The 16235-nt window shown below is 37.4% G+C and overlaps 3 protein-coding genes across 3 annotated transcripts; all 3 read right to left on the bottom strand.

Moving 5' to 3' along the window:
* Nucleotides 1–5395: 5395 nt before the first annotated feature.
* On the bottom strand, nt 5396–5870 carry LOC118438010. Its single transcript, XM_035857671.1, has 2 exons — nt 5700–5870; nt 5396–5625 (listed from the first exon to the last, which is right to left on the bottom strand). Exons 1-2 carry the CDS (start codon nt 5853–5855, stop codon nt 5473–5475), a joined length of 309 nt encoding a protein of 102 aa, XP_035713564.1. The 5' UTR covers nt 5856–5870; the 3' UTR covers nt 5396–5472.
* A 2373-nt stretch (nt 5871–8243) lies between these two features.
* Nucleotides 8244–11205, bottom strand: LOC118438045. The gene is made up of 3 exons (XM_035857737.1): nt 11102–11205; nt 10450–10604; nt 8244–8975 (listed from the first exon to the last, which is right to left on the bottom strand). Exons 1-3 carry the CDS (start codon nt 11184–11186, stop codon nt 8706–8708), a joined length of 510 nt encoding a protein of 169 aa, XP_035713630.1. The 5' UTR covers nt 11187–11205; the 3' UTR covers nt 8244–8705.
* A 2379-nt stretch (nt 11206–13584) lies between these two features.
* On the bottom strand, nt 13585–16053 carry LOC110857211. Its single transcript, XM_022105823.2, has 6 exons — nt 15881–16053; nt 15685–15761; nt 14827–15621; nt 14277–14757; nt 13952–14079; nt 13585–13819 (listed from the first exon to the last, which is right to left on the bottom strand). The coding sequence occupies exons 2-6, from the start codon at nt 15751–15753 to the stop codon at nt 13733–13735; spliced, it is 1560 nt and encodes a 519-aa protein (XP_021961515.1). The 5' UTR covers nt 15754–15761; nt 15881–16053; the 3' UTR covers nt 13585–13732.
* Between the last annotated feature and the right edge of the window lie 182 nt (nt 16054–16235).

Below are 16235 nucleotides of genomic sequence, written 5' to 3'. Positions count from 1 at the left end.
TAAGGATAAAATAGAAAAAAATGATAAGTAAAAACGAAATATTTTTTCATAGAAGAATAATATTAATATGTAAATTGGTAAGTATCCATATCAGCCTCAACGAAAAATTTTGCAGGCTTGTATCAAATTGCCAAGTAATCTGCAAAATTGGTAAGGTGTCGCATAAAAGCTCTTGTCGTGACTACAAGATCCCGTTTGATCGTAACCTTACACTCAACCAATAAAGTTACGGTCGCCACAGCGATAACAGTGGCACATAAACCGAGAAAGTAAAACAGCGCGGGAAACGCATCCTCGTGAGAATTCAAAACTTGGACGTTTCCCTCTTTAAAGTCGGAATTGAATTTCCGAATAAACTTTGATGCTACACTAGGGGACAATATTGAGTAAATTGGAAGAATGATTTCATTCAAACATGGAAATCTCAAAAACTAATGGATGGAAATGAATAATTGTTTTTGCATAATGTGTAGAATTTAATCAGCTACGAAGTCAAACATAAATACATGTAATGGGTATATATCCTGTCTTGAAAAAATGCGCGATTTGTAAAGAAAAAAATACGGGATAGACAAAATTGAGTAGATTTTTTAATTTTGTCGTTATAACTTGATAAGGTAAGCAAATCTTTCTATCAAGTATGGTCATTATGGTGTAGATACAACTTGTGAACATTTTTATTCTTCCAATTAGGATGTCAAAGGTCAGGACTGAGACCACGGTGGCAGAAAGGGCGCGCATCATTGACGCATGGGAAGGAGACGAAAATGGGTCAAAAACTTTAAAAGAAATATCAGAAATTTTAAAAATCAAGTACACAACTGTTTGGAAGATCATTGACCGCTATAAAAAGTCAAACAGCATTGCCAACAAGGCAGGTAGGGGAAGAAAGCAGACTTTCACGGACCGAGAGAAACGTTCAATCGTGAAGTTTGTGAAAATAAATCCGAGATCCAGCGCCGTGGATATTTCGAATGCTACTGAAACTGCCACAGGAAAGAAGACCAGTCCTAAGACTATCAGAAGAATCCTAAATTCGAATGGATACAAAAATTTTCGAGCGAAGAGAAAGCCCTTCATTTCCAAGACGAACATGAAGAAACGACTGAAGTTTGCCCAGGAGCATCTCAACAAGGACCAAGCTTTCTGGGACAAAGTTTTATGGTCCGACGAAAGCAAATTCAACATTTTTGGGTCGGATGGTCGGATCAAAGTGTGGAGGAAGAAAAAGGAAGCTCTGAAAATGAAGAATTTGAACCCCACTGTCAAGCATGGTGGAGGAAGCGCCATGGTGTGGGGTTGTTTCAGCTCTTCAGGTCCTGGAAAAATGGAATTTGTCGAAACGACCATGAATCAACATGTTTACCAGGGCATAATCGACAGGAATGTCAAAAGTTCGGCAGCAAAACTGAAACTTGGCAGGCGTTTTATCTTCCAACAAGATAAGGATCCCAAGCACACCGCTAAGTCGACTTGGGCGTTTTTCAAGACCCAGAAGATAACGGTGCTGGACTGGCCACCACAAAGTCCCGATTTGAATCCAATTGAGCACCTCTGGGATCACATTGAGCGGGAAATTGGAAAAACGCCTATTTCGAACAAAAACGAGGTAAAAAGGCGGCTTTCCGAAGCATGGGAAACTACTCCACCGGAAGTAACAACAACGCTCGTCAACTCGATGAGAAGCCGCTGCATTGCCGTGATTGAAGCTAAAGGAGGTCCAACTAGATATTAATCGCAAAAAAATTCAAATTGATATCTTTCTTTAGAAAATAATAGGAAAAGTCTGAAAAATTTACTCAATTTTGACCCTTCCATATTTTTTTCTTCACGATTCGGGCATATTTTCAAAAAAGCGGTTATACTCAGTACCTTAATTGATCTTTGGTTTTATAGTTACTTAAATCCTACACATTATGCAAAAGAAATTATTCATTTCCATACTATAGTTTTTGAGATTTCCATGTTTGAATGAAATCATTCTTCCAATTTACTCAATATTGTCCCCTAGTGTATATCTGGTCCAAAATGTTTCATAAAAACTAGCTGTCGCACCATAATGTCGAGTTCTTCCCATCTCCCGGATATCCCTGATTCCGTTAATCTTGCAATACACGTGGATATTGTGGGCGAAATATAGTTGAAGTCGCCAAATATCCCATCGTAAAATTGGAAGGGTAGGCTATCGTGCAAGCTGTCGAGGACTAACCGCTTCCCCATTGCTTTTAAACACGGGGTAAATAGCATCAAGTCCTCTTCCCGCTCTATAATTGCAAACGTGTCATGTGTCGGAATTTCCATCTCTTTAGTTGCGATGATTTTCGAGTTGGAAATATTAGCCATAGCTTCGCGAAAATCATAGGTTATTTGCGAAACGAAGATACACCTGTGCACAAAGGTTGACAGAAAGGTGGCGTATTTTTCACCACCTGGTGACGAATCTTATCTAATAGATTCAAGAAGCGGTGATAGGAGATATTTTAGGAGAGATTCATGCTCGGATGAAAAGTGAACGGTGCTGGTCGTAATTATTGTGAGATTAGATTTCGCTAATTCTTGGAAAGTTCGGGCGACCACGGGAAAGAGTGTAACCGTCAAATCGGACGTGATTGATCCCTGGTATAAATTTTGCATGAGAACGTTGCACCCCAAAAACCACACGAACAGCATCGGAACGGCTTTTCTCTGTTTTTGCAACGAGTTAACAACCTCACTGCCATTCTGACTAATCAAAATTGACGTAAATGTTATCAAATCACGGAGGAATTGGACACTATATTCTGCCTTGTTTTTAGGGAGATTGCGCATATCCCGGTTAAATTGAATTACAATAGTTATTACAATGCAAAAAGTTAAAACTAATGTCCACGTCCAGATGTCAAATGGGGTGAAAATGTTCCCAAAACTACTTTCTGCTTTTGGAAATTGCGTAACGATTGAAAATCTAAACTTTCTAATGGACAAAGTGAATAATTTTTCCTCTTGGTTATGAAACTCTGTTATTCCATCACTGCCTAAAATTCGACCCAATCCGATGTACGTGCTAATCAAGTCGCCCGAATGTTTGAAACGTTTGTAGCGCACCGTGGTGAAATTGAGGCGGATTCCGATCATGTAGCTCAGACAGTAATTTAAAGCCTCCCAAGGGTAGAATGTACTCGAGCTCGGGCCGCAAGAAGTTTTTTCGTCAAATTCGACAAGATCGCCCTTGTATTCGGTAAGGAGTGTACTTCTCTGCATGTTGATCTCGTTTTGTTCGTGCCATATCGAGTTAATCATGTCGAACGAGAAAATCTGCTTATGGAGAAATGTTCCACGTGGAGCGTTGCGACAGGGAAAGCACGGAACGAGGATGCCACCTTTGCTGAAAAATATTATCTTGGACGACCCGGTTAGACGTGCAAGGTCATTTTCGTACTGCACTGAGGAGTGAGACTGAAAGAGAAATACGTATTTCGCCTCGAAACCGGTAAAATTCAAGAAGAATGAGAATGATTTTTCTGAAATGAACAATATTATTGGACGAGTGGATCGTTCAATATTGGTTTCATTTAGCATGAAGGAATTGTTATACACTGGAAGATCAAAATTCTCTAAGATTTTGACACTGTGATGGTACGAGAGTGGTAAGGAATTTTGTATAATTCGATGTTCCCAAATATCCTCCTCCCCTCTGTCCAGTATCAAGTGAAGGTCAAACTTGGCTAAAGTACACCTAATTCCTAGAACCAATAAGAGAATAAGTGATATCGAGAAGAGATACATTACATTCTTTAAATAAGGAAACTACATATGTAGATAAGTACAGTTTTTGCAATGCACGATTTTTTTGTGTCGTTCTGATTGAACACTTGAGTTGAATGTGGCTAAAATAAATGTCGGTGGATGAAGTGGTAAAGGCTAAAGTATGTAGAATTGATTAGTTTTGCTTAAGTGTTGGTTTCGTGGTACCTGTGTTTTCTTGGCTTTCTTGGTTTTAAACACGATTTCAATCACTTCAACATGTATTTTTCTGTTACGTAGCGAAATTTATGCACACTCTTAGGAAACTGGTATTAAATTAATCGTGGTCGGAGAACAGATGTACATAATATATTTTGCATGTAGTAATAATGAGCATTTTAATCAGAATTACATATACTACTATTAAACAAATTGGGTATAAAAACCAACCAGACTTCCAGAAGACGGACAGAACAAGTGTCTCTTCCTTCTTATAGCCATTGGCTTAACGCTACAGCATAACCATTGGATTTGAGAATCTTTACTATCCATTGTTAAATGTAAGACAAATTTTTATAAAAAATAAATACACAAAATTCCTACCAAATTTCCTCCATGCTCTTTTCTTCATTTATTTCTGCGTAACATCGGCCTCACAATTTTTTCCTCAGCATCAGGTCGGAAACGTTAGGCCTCAGCGAGGTCGGCCTCACTAGTTTTCAAACTATAGGCCTCAGACCTTACTGGCCTCGACCTCAAAATCCTAAAAGAGGCCGAGGCCGCCCATCATTGGAAATAATGCGATGCAGCGACGTACAAAAATAGACATGTAAAAATTCCACCGCGTGTTCTTCCAACTTAAAAAGATTAAACATGCATATGTACTTCGCTAAAATACACATGCGAGCAAAGTCAAATCAAATAGACCTGGCAGGTTATAAATGAATAATTACTCATAAGGTTTAAAATTTTAACATTTCTACTGAGTTGAACTTAAACTGTAAAATGTATTTCTTAACATATTTTTGTTAAAATTCAAAATTTCGCTGATGGAATAATTTATGTAAGGATGCTTTTGAAAATCAGATGTATTTGTATGCCTTTAACCTTCAACTTTCTTCCAAGCGATGCACATCATAGTGTTGCAGGCCACCTCATTTGCATCAAACTCACTATTCCTCTCCTTGGCGATAGGGGATTTCAATGCTGAATAAACTCCACATTTCTCGTCAAAATGTGTAAATGAGGCCAACCACGGCAATAATTCCACCACATATAGCATTGGTTTGACAAATGGTCTTTCCTAAAAATCATCCACTTATGATCAAGAGCAACACTTAAATTTTTAAAATTACTTCAAATTTAATGAATTACTTGAAAACTTGCATAATACATAAATGCATGCATACATATGTATTATGTATGTACCGAATGAGCAATATGTCAATTAACCTGTTCAAGCAACATAACCAAATAAAGACTGGAGCCAGCCTGTCAAAAAATACGCCATCCCACTTTGTAGAAAAGGACACGACCTCAAGAAACGCTTGTCTATCTAAACCCCTGCTTGGTGTGCGAAAAATACGAGGAAGATGCCTTGATTTTGCAAACCTGGCCTTATAATTGGGTCTGCTTGCGTCATATTTTAAATAAATGTACATATACGCCAATGTGCAGTATTTCACGTGAATTTATTCCAATTTAACATCATATTTATGAAATTGATGGGTTTTTGATATCTGGTAAAGTCTAACCGCCTCTGGGTCCGGTGTACCCTGTTGGGCAGAGAATGCCGAAAATAAGGCACGATGCCGGAACCACGCTGAGAGTTTGGTTGGTCGTGCTAGTGGGTATGTTGGTGAAGAAAATCTTTTCCTCCGGATTCATGGACATTGCTTGGATCTAAAAATATTTAAAATCTAGATTGAAATTAATATAATCATTAAGATACAAGTTTAAGAAATGTCTCAACTTACACCAGCAACGAGGAGAACAGCGATCAAGAAATATTTAGCAAACATTTTGTAAAATTGCGGAGTTTTTAGGCAGTGGAGAATTTCACTGGCTTGCAAAATGGTAAAAAGGAATTGATACTTGGAAATGGGAAACCCGCAGGCTTTTATATGGATCATCTCTACTAGAAATTGTTCATGATGACGTGTGCCCGGATATTTGCACGTCTGTATAATTGGTTGAATTATGCAAGTTAGGGGTGATCCATAAATTATGTCACGCTGAAGATGGGGGGGAGGGGGTCCAAGGATCCGTGACAAAGTGTGACATATGGGGAGGGGGGGTTCGGCCGATCTGTGACATAACGTTTTGGAGGCCTAACTTAATGCAAACTTTAACTCACATTTTAATTCTTCGACTACGACCAAACTACAGTTTCGCAATTATTTAGATATATACCCGAATATCAAACAGACCTTTGATCCAAAGCATCCAAAATTTCAACCAAGTTTCAGATTTTGAGATTTTAAACCAGGTTTCTACATTTTGTTCAAGCCTTCAAATAATTTGCACAATATCCAATTGTTTGCAAATAAAAAAATTCATGATGCCATAAAGTTTGCATAATTTCAAAAAATCGTCATAAGTTTGCAACAATTTAAAACATTACAAAATCTCCAACAATTTGCACAATTTAAAAAATTCCTCCGAACCCTATTTTTCATGGTTTCAACAACGTAAACTGATTGAAGACAACTTTCTGCATGATTCAAAAATGTTAACAATTAAAAAAATGTATAACAACATTTTCAGGCGTGACGTGACAAGAGGGGGGGAGGGGTCACGACTAGCGTGACAAAGGCGTGACAACAGGGGTGGGGGGGTCTTAAAAAAGGGCTTTCTTGCGTGACATAATTTATGGATCTCCCCTTACATAAACGTATGAAAGAAGTTATGTAATATGTAATGTATGAATATTATGTGCTTTATGCAAAAATTAAAAAAATGTGTAAAGCAAGTCAATTGAATTAAATTAAGGTGTTGTATCAATATTTGCTGCTTCTTGGCGTCACAATGAATTGCAAAATTGTGTAAACTTTGATTATCTGCTTCGGGTACAAATTAACCACGAATCGTGGGCGTCAATGATTGGATCCATTGTTAAAATGAGAACTGTTATGAGATTGTTTGACTTTGATCAATTTGTGCCTACATACGTGCTCCGAAAATGTGTGATGCTTCCAGGTAGCTGTGGATAGTTGCAAAAGTCAATAGGGAATGCAAATAACGAGGAAGAATACATTTGTATTAGTTAATATAGACAATGGAGACGCCAGCCATGCTCAACTTTTAGCTAGGTAATTTTAGCTCAGTTTGTAAGTCTAACTATGTAGAAGCAACATTTAGTGGTGAACTTGTGCAGATGTGAAAATTTTAGGAAGTTATGTGCGCCGCATTCTGAGGTACAGGTTCCACTTGAAGACTGAATGTTTCCGCGAAATTGCTGCGACCACAACTTGCTAAAATTTACGAATCTTCACAAGTTCAGTACTAAATGTTGTTTCTACAGAGTAGAGTAAAGAGTTGGGCTTACATACTGAGCTTAAATTATCTGGCTTGAACATGGTTTGCGTTCCCATTGTCAGAGAAATTTGCCTGACGTACTATTAGCAACCAACTCTTTGTGTGAATGGAGAGTACGCGGGGTGAAGCAAATTTGCGGCACCATGTAGCATCCAGAATGGACATCAAAAAACCAAATTGAAACCTCGACATATTGTAGAAAATATTAATTAAAAATTATTTTCCCAATAAAGTTTTTCGAAATCTTTCGTTCCTGACCTTTTATTAAGGGGTCAAACCCCCTCCGTCAGCATTATGATTTCTTGAGAACGGATGCCAATTTCGGTTCGGTCCGGCATGTGGTTTCCACCAAAAGCGCTCAGAATTCGCCCTGACGACGGTGGAAACCACATGTCGAAATTCGCATCCGTTCTCAACTAATCATAATGCGGACGGACGGGGTTTGACCCCTTAATAAAAGGTCAGAAACGAAAGATTTCGAAAAATTTTATAGAGAAAATATTTTTAAATAATATTGTCTAAAATATACCGAGGTTTCAATTTGGTTTTTCATGTCCCCTCTGGATGCTACATGGTGCCGCAAATTTGCTTAACCCCGCGTACTCGCCATTCACACAAAGAGTTGGTTGCTAATAGTACAATGCATAATTGTTTTTTTTATTTATTTTTAAATATTTCTTAATACTTTATCAACTCAATAATAATTAACTAGTATTTATTCCAAACCTACATGCACTCAAAATAAGGTAGTAATGAATCATTACCATGCGGAATGACTATGTGGCTCTACCACGTCGGTTATGACTTGTCGTAGAAATGGTAATAATAAGTTCAGGGAAATTCAAATTTAATACATAATGGTATTCACTTCCTTAATATTTGGTAATGAATTTGAATTTCCCTGAACTTATTATTACCATTTCTACGACAAATCGTAACCGACGTGGTAGAGCCACATAGTCATTCCGCATGGTAATGATTCATTACTACCTTATTTTGAGTGTGTATGTATAATTTCTTAATTGTCAATATATTTCTAAATATTTCCTAAATATTTCTTAATTGTCAATATCACTACATAAATATTTCTTTTTTGATTAGTGTCCCACCAGAGATACATGTTTTCCAGTGATTATAACACATTTCTTTCCACTTTACAACTACGCCCGTTACGAAATGTGCTGTACAATCCAGATTAGGTAATCAAAAAATAACAACCTAGGGGCTCCAATATGTAAAACCCAGTTAAAACACAATAAACCCAAATAAAATCCATGTTAACATAGTAAAACCCAATGGATTTTAGTCATTTACAGCCGATTAAAACCCATAAAACCAAACCCAATAAAACCCTGACCAGAACACCTTGGTTTTTACAGTTTTAAATTTTTTTTATGTATGTATGTACTCAGGCCACAATACCAACCTGGTAATTACATATGTTTTTAAACTAATTGTAAGTTGTCGCCCATCTCAACCATAACTACTGCATTTTGGCTCGCATTTCTTCGTTCTCTTTCAATTTGTTTGATGAAGGCTTCCACGACCCAAAACTCGTACAAGTTCTCGAGCAGGAATGGAATCAGGGTTTTCGGTTCGTAAAGAAACATTAGGTTTGGCTGTTTCAGAGCGAACATGACCAACCATGCAGTAATTTCCCAGATGAAGAGAGTGAGGTGATACAGCATCCAGAATACGCACAAATTGACGTTTTTCTAAATTGAATATTAATTCGATTAGAATTAAATTAAATGTATGAAATAATTACGTTGGATCAATATGCACCTGTTCAAAAAACATTTATTCATTCAAAATTCATTCAATTAAAAAATTAAAAAATTCTTTCATAATTCATTTATTCAAAATTTGATAATCAATATGTATTCATTTTTAATTCATTTTGTATCTAGCCATATTTGATGGATTTCTCAATATGCCCTATATGCAAATTACAGGTAAAAATGAGTTATTCACTCTTAATGAAAACAAAATTATTCATTCAAGCTTCATGAATGGATATGAAATGAATACATATTTATTCATTCAAAAATTTTGAAGAAACTATAACCCCCTTTATTCATTCCCTACAGAATAAATGAATGTGAACAAGTATGTTTGGATAATGCTATGTACACTTTATGAGTCCATACTCTTAAAAATAAAAATAATGTTTCCCTTTTGAAAAGTAAATGCAGTCTAAATTCCGTTTTAAGTAAACTATACTAAATCCAGAGTATTATTAACCTGATAACTAGCAAAGTTTACAGAATTCAGTGTGCATTTACGTTTCACAAGGGTCACCTTAGGGGCCGTTCATAAACTACGTAACGCTTGGAGGTGGGTGGGTGGGTGTGGGGTGGCGTCACGCATAGTCACGTAGGAGGGAGGGTGATATTAGACCATCGTCACGTCACACTCGCAAAAATTATAAAAATTGTCAAGAAACCACGCGATTTGATTTACGGCAAGTTTTTAGTTATATTACTCTCTAAAATAACTTTCTGATTTAAATCAGAAATGAAATTCATCGTCATTTAACTAGAGTCATCGTCGTAGACTCTACGACGATGACTCTAGTTAAATGACGATGAATTCTTCAATTTCACACTATTTAGATTGAAATTTCATAGAAAATTAAAAACATAACTTGACTAACAATGGAGGTCTCCCAACGTATGCTCACAGATCTGGACCAAACTAGCGTGAATCGATCACAAATATAATTAGTATGAAATTTGCAAATGGTACTATCTGCCAATGCTCAAGTTTAGCGGAGATATTTGCATCCAAAGCGGGAAAAATGCGCAGCAAATTTGGAAATTGAAAAATTTCCCTGCATTTGAGTGGGGTTTCTCCTCTTTTTATGCAAATATCTCCGCCAAACCTGCGCATTGGCAGATAGTTCCATTTGCAAATTTCATACTAATTATATTTGTGATCGATTCACGCTAGTTTGGTCCAGATCTGTGAGCATACGTTGGGAGACCTCCATTGTAAGTTAATTTGAATTCAATTTAAGTACTTGAACCAGTGGGAAATTTGAGATTTTCCGTGACATTATGAGGGAGGAGGGGGGGGTGGATTGAAGCGTCATGCAAGCGTCACAAGGGTGGAGGGTAAAAATATTCGATTTTAGAGTTACATAGTTTATGAACGGCCCCTTATTTCTTAGAGCGTGTAGTTATGTACCTGATTTCCAGCCCTCATTAGAACACCACCAGCAACGAAATGTAAAGCCAATTGGATGGTAAGGATGATGAAAAAGGAAACCAAAGGAAGAATTCCATACTTCTGGATGACATGCTTCAATATATTAATGTCATTAAAGTCAACGACCACAGGTTCTAAAAAACAGTTGTTCTTAATTAATTATGTGAGGCAAGAATTTCGCATATGTGGTCTTAACGACGAAAGTACCGTGGTAAATTACGCAGTCCTTTGTAACATTATAAAATCCGTAAATCTTGTACACTTACATACATACAAACTTTTACAAACATTTCAAAAAAATTATAGCTCATAGATTTTTACAGAAACGTACTCAGATCAAGGAAATCTCTTTAGTTTGTATAATTAATAATTATTTTACAAAACTTATCGATTTTCAAGGACTGCGTGAATCTCCTCAATATTTCGTATTTCATTAATTTATAGTTGCCAGCTAAGATCATGTCATATTTCTAGCAGATTTTTTACCCTTGGGTAAATAAAACGATGAGACCTCTATGCAGAAGTCTCGTCGTTTTATTTGCATGTTAAATTTATCAAAACTTGCCAAGTTAGGATTGCAAGATTTGCGAAAATTGCCGTAAATTTATTGGTGACAACGAATTTCACCCACCTTTCGAGACCAGTTCCATCGCGGGGTACTTATCATTCGGCTGATACGATATGATAACTATCGTCATCAATCCTGCACCCGACATTAGACACAGAATTCCGTTTAATCCCTAGAATATAAAGGTGTTGATTTAATTAAAGTCTTTACTTCACAATTTTGCCAAAGTTTGCGATGCGACAACCAATCAGAATCCTTTAGTTTTTTAAAAGGTATGACTACACTTATCATCGTCGTAAACTAATTTTCAAAAACAGATCGTCAAGCGACTCTTCCAGATTTTAACTGTATTTACCATGGAAATAGAGGCCAGGAATTTCACACCCCTCTGCAAATTCACGCCACAACAGGGTGAGACCATTTTGCCGCAATAATTAATTATTAGCGTGATTAAACAAAATATATTACTGTGTAAACGTATACATAAATCTCGACTAGGCGGATTGATTGAATAACTTGCGTAGGTACAAATGAATGACTGAATTGCGTACGTATGGCAAGATAATGAAATCCTATAGATGCTTGTCGGATACCGGTGCCATGACTATCGGAAGGAGTTAATTGAGTGTCGGTATTTGGGAGAGGGGTAGCAACCCGGGTAAGAAATTTGATCCGGGCACTCACCACTGCCACTATTCTTTTTAGCCATTGGTGTGAACATGTGAGGTGAAAGTGTGGTACTCGACTTATCCTTGGATACATATGTACGTATCTAATTGGCATATTCACGTCAAGCTTTAAACATCCCGTTGCTCGTGGGTTAACTGGAATTTGGATGTTTACATTCATTCATTTATTATAAACATAAGTTTTGTTTGCCTTGTTCATCTGTATTATGATAATATGAAAATGAAATATGAACAGGGATGGGCAATCCCAACACTTTCGATGGATTACGGATTACAGATTAATTAATTTCAAAATTATCATGGGATTACTGGATTGGGATTACGTCATTTCTGAAATAATGTGGATTACTTGTTGGATTACTGGGATAAATTGATGATGTGGATTACGGATTACGGATTACAGTAATCAGATTACGGATTATTATGTGGATTACAAAAATCTACATTTATGTATTAAGAGGTGAAGCGAAGCGAAATCCCTTAATGGAAATGTTTTGTCCGCCGGTCCGTAATTAACCACGATAACTTTATAACGATTTCGAATTTCATCATGCGGTTTTCGCCAATGGGTTTCTAATTTTTTGAAGTACGGATGAGTTTGAAAATGGGAATTGTAGGTCATAAGGTCATGGCCCCAAGGTGATGATGCCACGAATCAAAGGTGTCGAATTTTTTGTTTTGGCCGTTTTAGATATAGTTTTGGACAGGGATTACAAAAATTTTCATAGTTTTGACGTGGCATTACCGCGTGACCGTGTCGACGACGCCAACGTCGAAAATGTCGTATTTATGTTTTAATAGTTTTATACGTAGTTCTGGGCGGGGATTTTAAAAATAAAATCTAGACATAGTTTTGGCATGCCATGACCGTGTGACCGTCTCGCTCCACCCCTTTGCTACATTTCATTTGGAACAGTTCATTCTGAATAGAGTCACACTTATATTTCATGATGATGATTAGTGTAAAAAACGAACGTTGAATGATTCATCCGACAGTTGGTTTCTTAGAACAGACAAAATTATCTTATGGCAGAACTAACAAGACCTTGTGCAGGTGACGATGCTGACAGAGATGTGTTGAAGTAAATCAACCCCTACTCATTGTTCCAAAATTCTCTAAACTTTGCACTTTGCTGAAGAATCCAGACGGTAGTTTAAGCACTCAAGTTCAGCAAGTGACTCAAACTCTGGAGAAGTTGCAAGATGGAGCTGTCACCCCGTTTACAGGTGCAAAGTAATCCAACAAAGTAATCCGTAATCTGATTACATTTTCCAATCTCGAAAATTGGGGATTACGGATTACACATCATTTCCAGACCTAGTTAGGATTACGGACTACGGATTACTTTAAAATGTGAATTTTTCGTGGATTACTGGATTACGGATTACATTCAATGTAATCTGATTACTTAATCTGATTAAAGTAATCCTGGGATTGCCCATCCCTGAATATGAAATATGAAAATGGCAATGAAATGAACTTCTTTCAGATGGTGTATTAAGTATGCTACGATTTATTGTACAGTCGTCGTGTGACCGTAAATAATTGTACCTCAAAATGTCACGGCAGAAAATATGTAGACAGTATCGATGACCTACAAGGGTTATGTCCCTACGTAATATGTATTACCAGCGGTACATATTTGTTACCAGTGCATGGACCCGACCGAATTGTTCTCCAATATTTATTTACCAGATTTGGGCCGGTTAAGCGTGATAGAATAAAAAAAATGGCGTATATAAATTTTGCTATTTTAGTCAGCCACGGACATAATAATTCGTCACTATTTACGGTAATTATTACATATCTAAAGGACGCCAATATCTTATCCCATCTTATCTGGACACTTTAACAACTTTGAGTTTTGAAATCTATTTGATTTATTGAAAATTTCGAAAATAAATATGGATTAGACATTATTAAGTATGATGGAAAAGTGACCATTTTGGTGTTGAACATATTAAATCATGATATTTTAATTTCCATCCATTCTTCATTTATAACCTAACTGCGAACCACAACTCCCGTGACTTGAATTGGAGCACCGCTGGCTGCAAGGATTGGTTGTATTACTTCCAGAATTTCCGGCACCTGAAGAATTTATGATTTCATGAATTTATGAATATCATGAATTTATGAATAGTATGAATTTATGAAGAATTTATGTACTTTAGCAAGTACATAATTCGTGCCAATTTTAATTCAAGGTAAAAACTAACGTACCACATCACGACGACAGCTGCCGATTTTAACACTTTTAAAGCCCCGACTGTGTAAGATAAGATCTTCAATAGAAGCAGAGAAGTCATCCTGCGTGATGCCAGCGTACCGGAAGTTAGCACTTTTAACCCCTGAAATACATATACATATATAAATGTACGTAATTAACGTTCAGTTATTCACCAGAGTTTGCCTTAACAAACAAGCAATTTAGTAAATTGATTTTTAAAGGCATAATTTCTGGCACGAGAGCAACGAAAGAAATGTAATCATATGTAAAACATGCGAGAAATTAAATACCGATCGTAACAATTTACGTAATCTGTACCTCTCCAAGTCGTCATGTTTTCCAGGACTGTCATCAACACGGAGGACGCATTAACTCCATCAAATCGAACGCTAGCCTCTTCCAGATCCCAATTTCGGTACGGTGTCATTATCTGCTTTACTTCCTCCTTGTTTACCTCCAAATACTTGTTATTGATCACGTCTTTCCACGCCATACCAACCTCAAGCTTCTTAACGGAGGGAAATAGTCGGACGATCTGTAGTCCGATCCCATTTGCATTTTTCAGCCAGCGTCCATCCAGTTCTAACTTGAGAGATTTAACTCCACTATGTCGCTTCCACAGATTTAGATGGGGCGACGCAATCAACGCTGCTGACCGATTGCTGAAGCCGAGAAACAGATCTTTCAGTGCTGGGAGGTGGTTCTCGTTAAGAAAATCTTGACACATGTATATTGCTGTTGGATGGATGGAGAGAGACGTAAGTTTCGACATGACGGGAACGTCCAGACTCTGCCACTTCTGCAAATTATTGTACTTTTAAACCCAATAAAATATTGGTTTGTTGAAGACATTTTATGTAATTTTTACCCTTGGCATGACATCACCGGAAACGTGGGAGCTTAATCCCATCTCGATCAGGGTGTCTTTCACCTGCGCCAACATCCCGATGGCGGCTACCAAGTCGCGATTTGGAACCTTGTAAGGGGCTTGCCTTATCAAGCGAAAGTTGAGAACTTTGAGGTTTTTGCACCCCTCGAAATTCGGGAAGAAATTCGAGGAGACGTCTAAAGAGTTCAAATTAGGTGCCGAGTCCATCAAGGCTTGAAGGAGAGGCTGAAATCCGTGGACGTCAAAGTTTTCTCGTAGAATGTCCCAGCAAATACTGAACTCAATTGAGGTTAAGTTAGTTAGAATGGGGAGTTTTTTAGTATACGCGGAATACACCCCTCTCCCATGACTTATTGGCTGTTTCCAATAGACGGATACCGAAATTTTTTGAATATTCGTAGTGGTCTTGTTGAGCTTTCTTAACCCATTGACAAAAGCGGTCGCGGTTTCCCTCTGGCTGACGCGAAAGTAGATTTCGCGAGTAACTTGGAACACGTGCGCAAGGTCGGTAAAAACCTTGGTGATGACGTTTGCCATCTTTTCGATGGGGACGGAGGGGTAGAATCGATCCGAGATGGAGATGCGCCGCATAAAATTTTCAGCCACGTGGGTTTGGAGGTACAATTTTGTCCCGTCGTAGCGGAAAAGTTTGTTGACGTTGAGAGCCGTCCGCTTTCCTAACAAACCTGCGCCAACATCGCCCCATTCACGACACACGAGACGTGCCGTCCGCAAGTTAGTCGTATTAAGCTTGGCGAAGATGAGGTTGAGAATCTGGTGGAAATTCGTAATTTAATTTATGCAAAAAAATATATTTTACAAATTTGTACGACTTACCAACGGATTTCGAAGAGCTTTCGATATCACGATTGTTTTCTCGAGGGAAGAAGACGACCTCAACTTCATACTTGGGCCTAAAATTAGAAGTACAAAATACAAGTTTTTAATAAATTTGAGCGCTACAGGCTTAATTTGTTATTTTATTGAATACAAACGATTTAATTTAAATTCAGGACAATTTGAATTAACTCACCTTTAAATAATCGGAACTTACAGGTGGTTCGTTTATAATCGTTAATCACAGTAAATTTTAAACTTGTAACAATTTAAGATTTGAAAATATGAAATGTGAAAAATTAAGGAAAAATGTTTCCGAACAAAATCCTGCTGATAAATATCGCATGCCGTCTCATGTCTCATGCTGTCGCGGCTCCTCTTCCACCACCATCGCTCTTTGTTGTCTGCATCGTGTTCCATGAAAAATACATCACTTTGCATGAAAACCTTGTTCCCAGAGTTTTTAAATTCGGCCCCACACATCCAAAATCAAGGTCAAAGAACAAGTTCTTTATCATAACGGCCTCGGCTTTTTTGATCGGTTTACGTAT

Source organism: Folsomia candida, unplaced genomic scaffold (genome assembly GCF_002217175.1).
Source record: "Folsomia candida strain VU population unplaced genomic scaffold, ASM221717v1 Fcan01_Sc018, whole genome shotgun sequence".
NCBI lineage: Eukaryota > Metazoa > Arthropoda > Collembola > Entomobryomorpha > Isotomidae > Folsomia > Folsomia candida.
Note: the sequence above shows the minus strand (reverse complement) of the source record. Positions and strands in the feature narration are given on the sequence as shown.

What these genes read in the sequence shown, in the direction of transcription:
- LOC118438010 (XM_035857671.1), bottom strand. Translation starts at nt 5,855, where the DNA reads ATGATCCATATAAAAGCCTGCGGGTTTCCCATTTCCAAGTATCAATTC. An exon ending in CTGTTCTCCTCGTTGCTGGT is followed by an intron (nt 5,626 to 5,699) that starts GTAAGTTGAGAC and finishes AAATATTTTTAG; the next exon opens with ATCCAAGCAATGTCCATGAA.
- LOC118438045 (XM_035857737.1), bottom strand. Translation starts at nt 11,186, where the DNA reads ATGTCGGGTGCAGGATTGATGACGATAGTTATCATATCGTATCAGCCG. An exon ending in GATGGAACTGGTCTCGAAAG is followed by an intron (nt 10,605 to 11,101) that starts GTGGGTGAAATT and finishes ACTGTTTTTTAG; the next exon opens with AACCTGTGGTCGTTGACTTT. An exon ending in TAATGAGGGCTGGAAATCAG is followed by an intron (nt 8,976 to 10,449) that starts GTACATAACTAC and finishes TATTCAATTTAG; the next exon opens with AAAAACGTCAATTTGTGCGT.
- LOC110857211 (XM_022105823.2), bottom strand. Translation starts at nt 15,753, where the DNA reads ATGAAGTTGAGGTCGTCTTCTTCCCTCGAGAAAACAATCGTGATATCG. An exon ending in CCGGTGATGTCATGCCAAGG is followed by an intron (nt 14,758 to 14,826) that starts GTAAAAATTACA and finishes AATAATTTGCAG; the next exon opens with AAGTGGCAGAGTCTGGACGT. An exon ending in AAACATGACGACTTGGAGAG is followed by an intron (nt 14,080 to 14,276) that starts GTACAGATTACG and finishes TATGTATTTCAG; the next exon opens with GGGTTAAAAGTGCTAACTTC.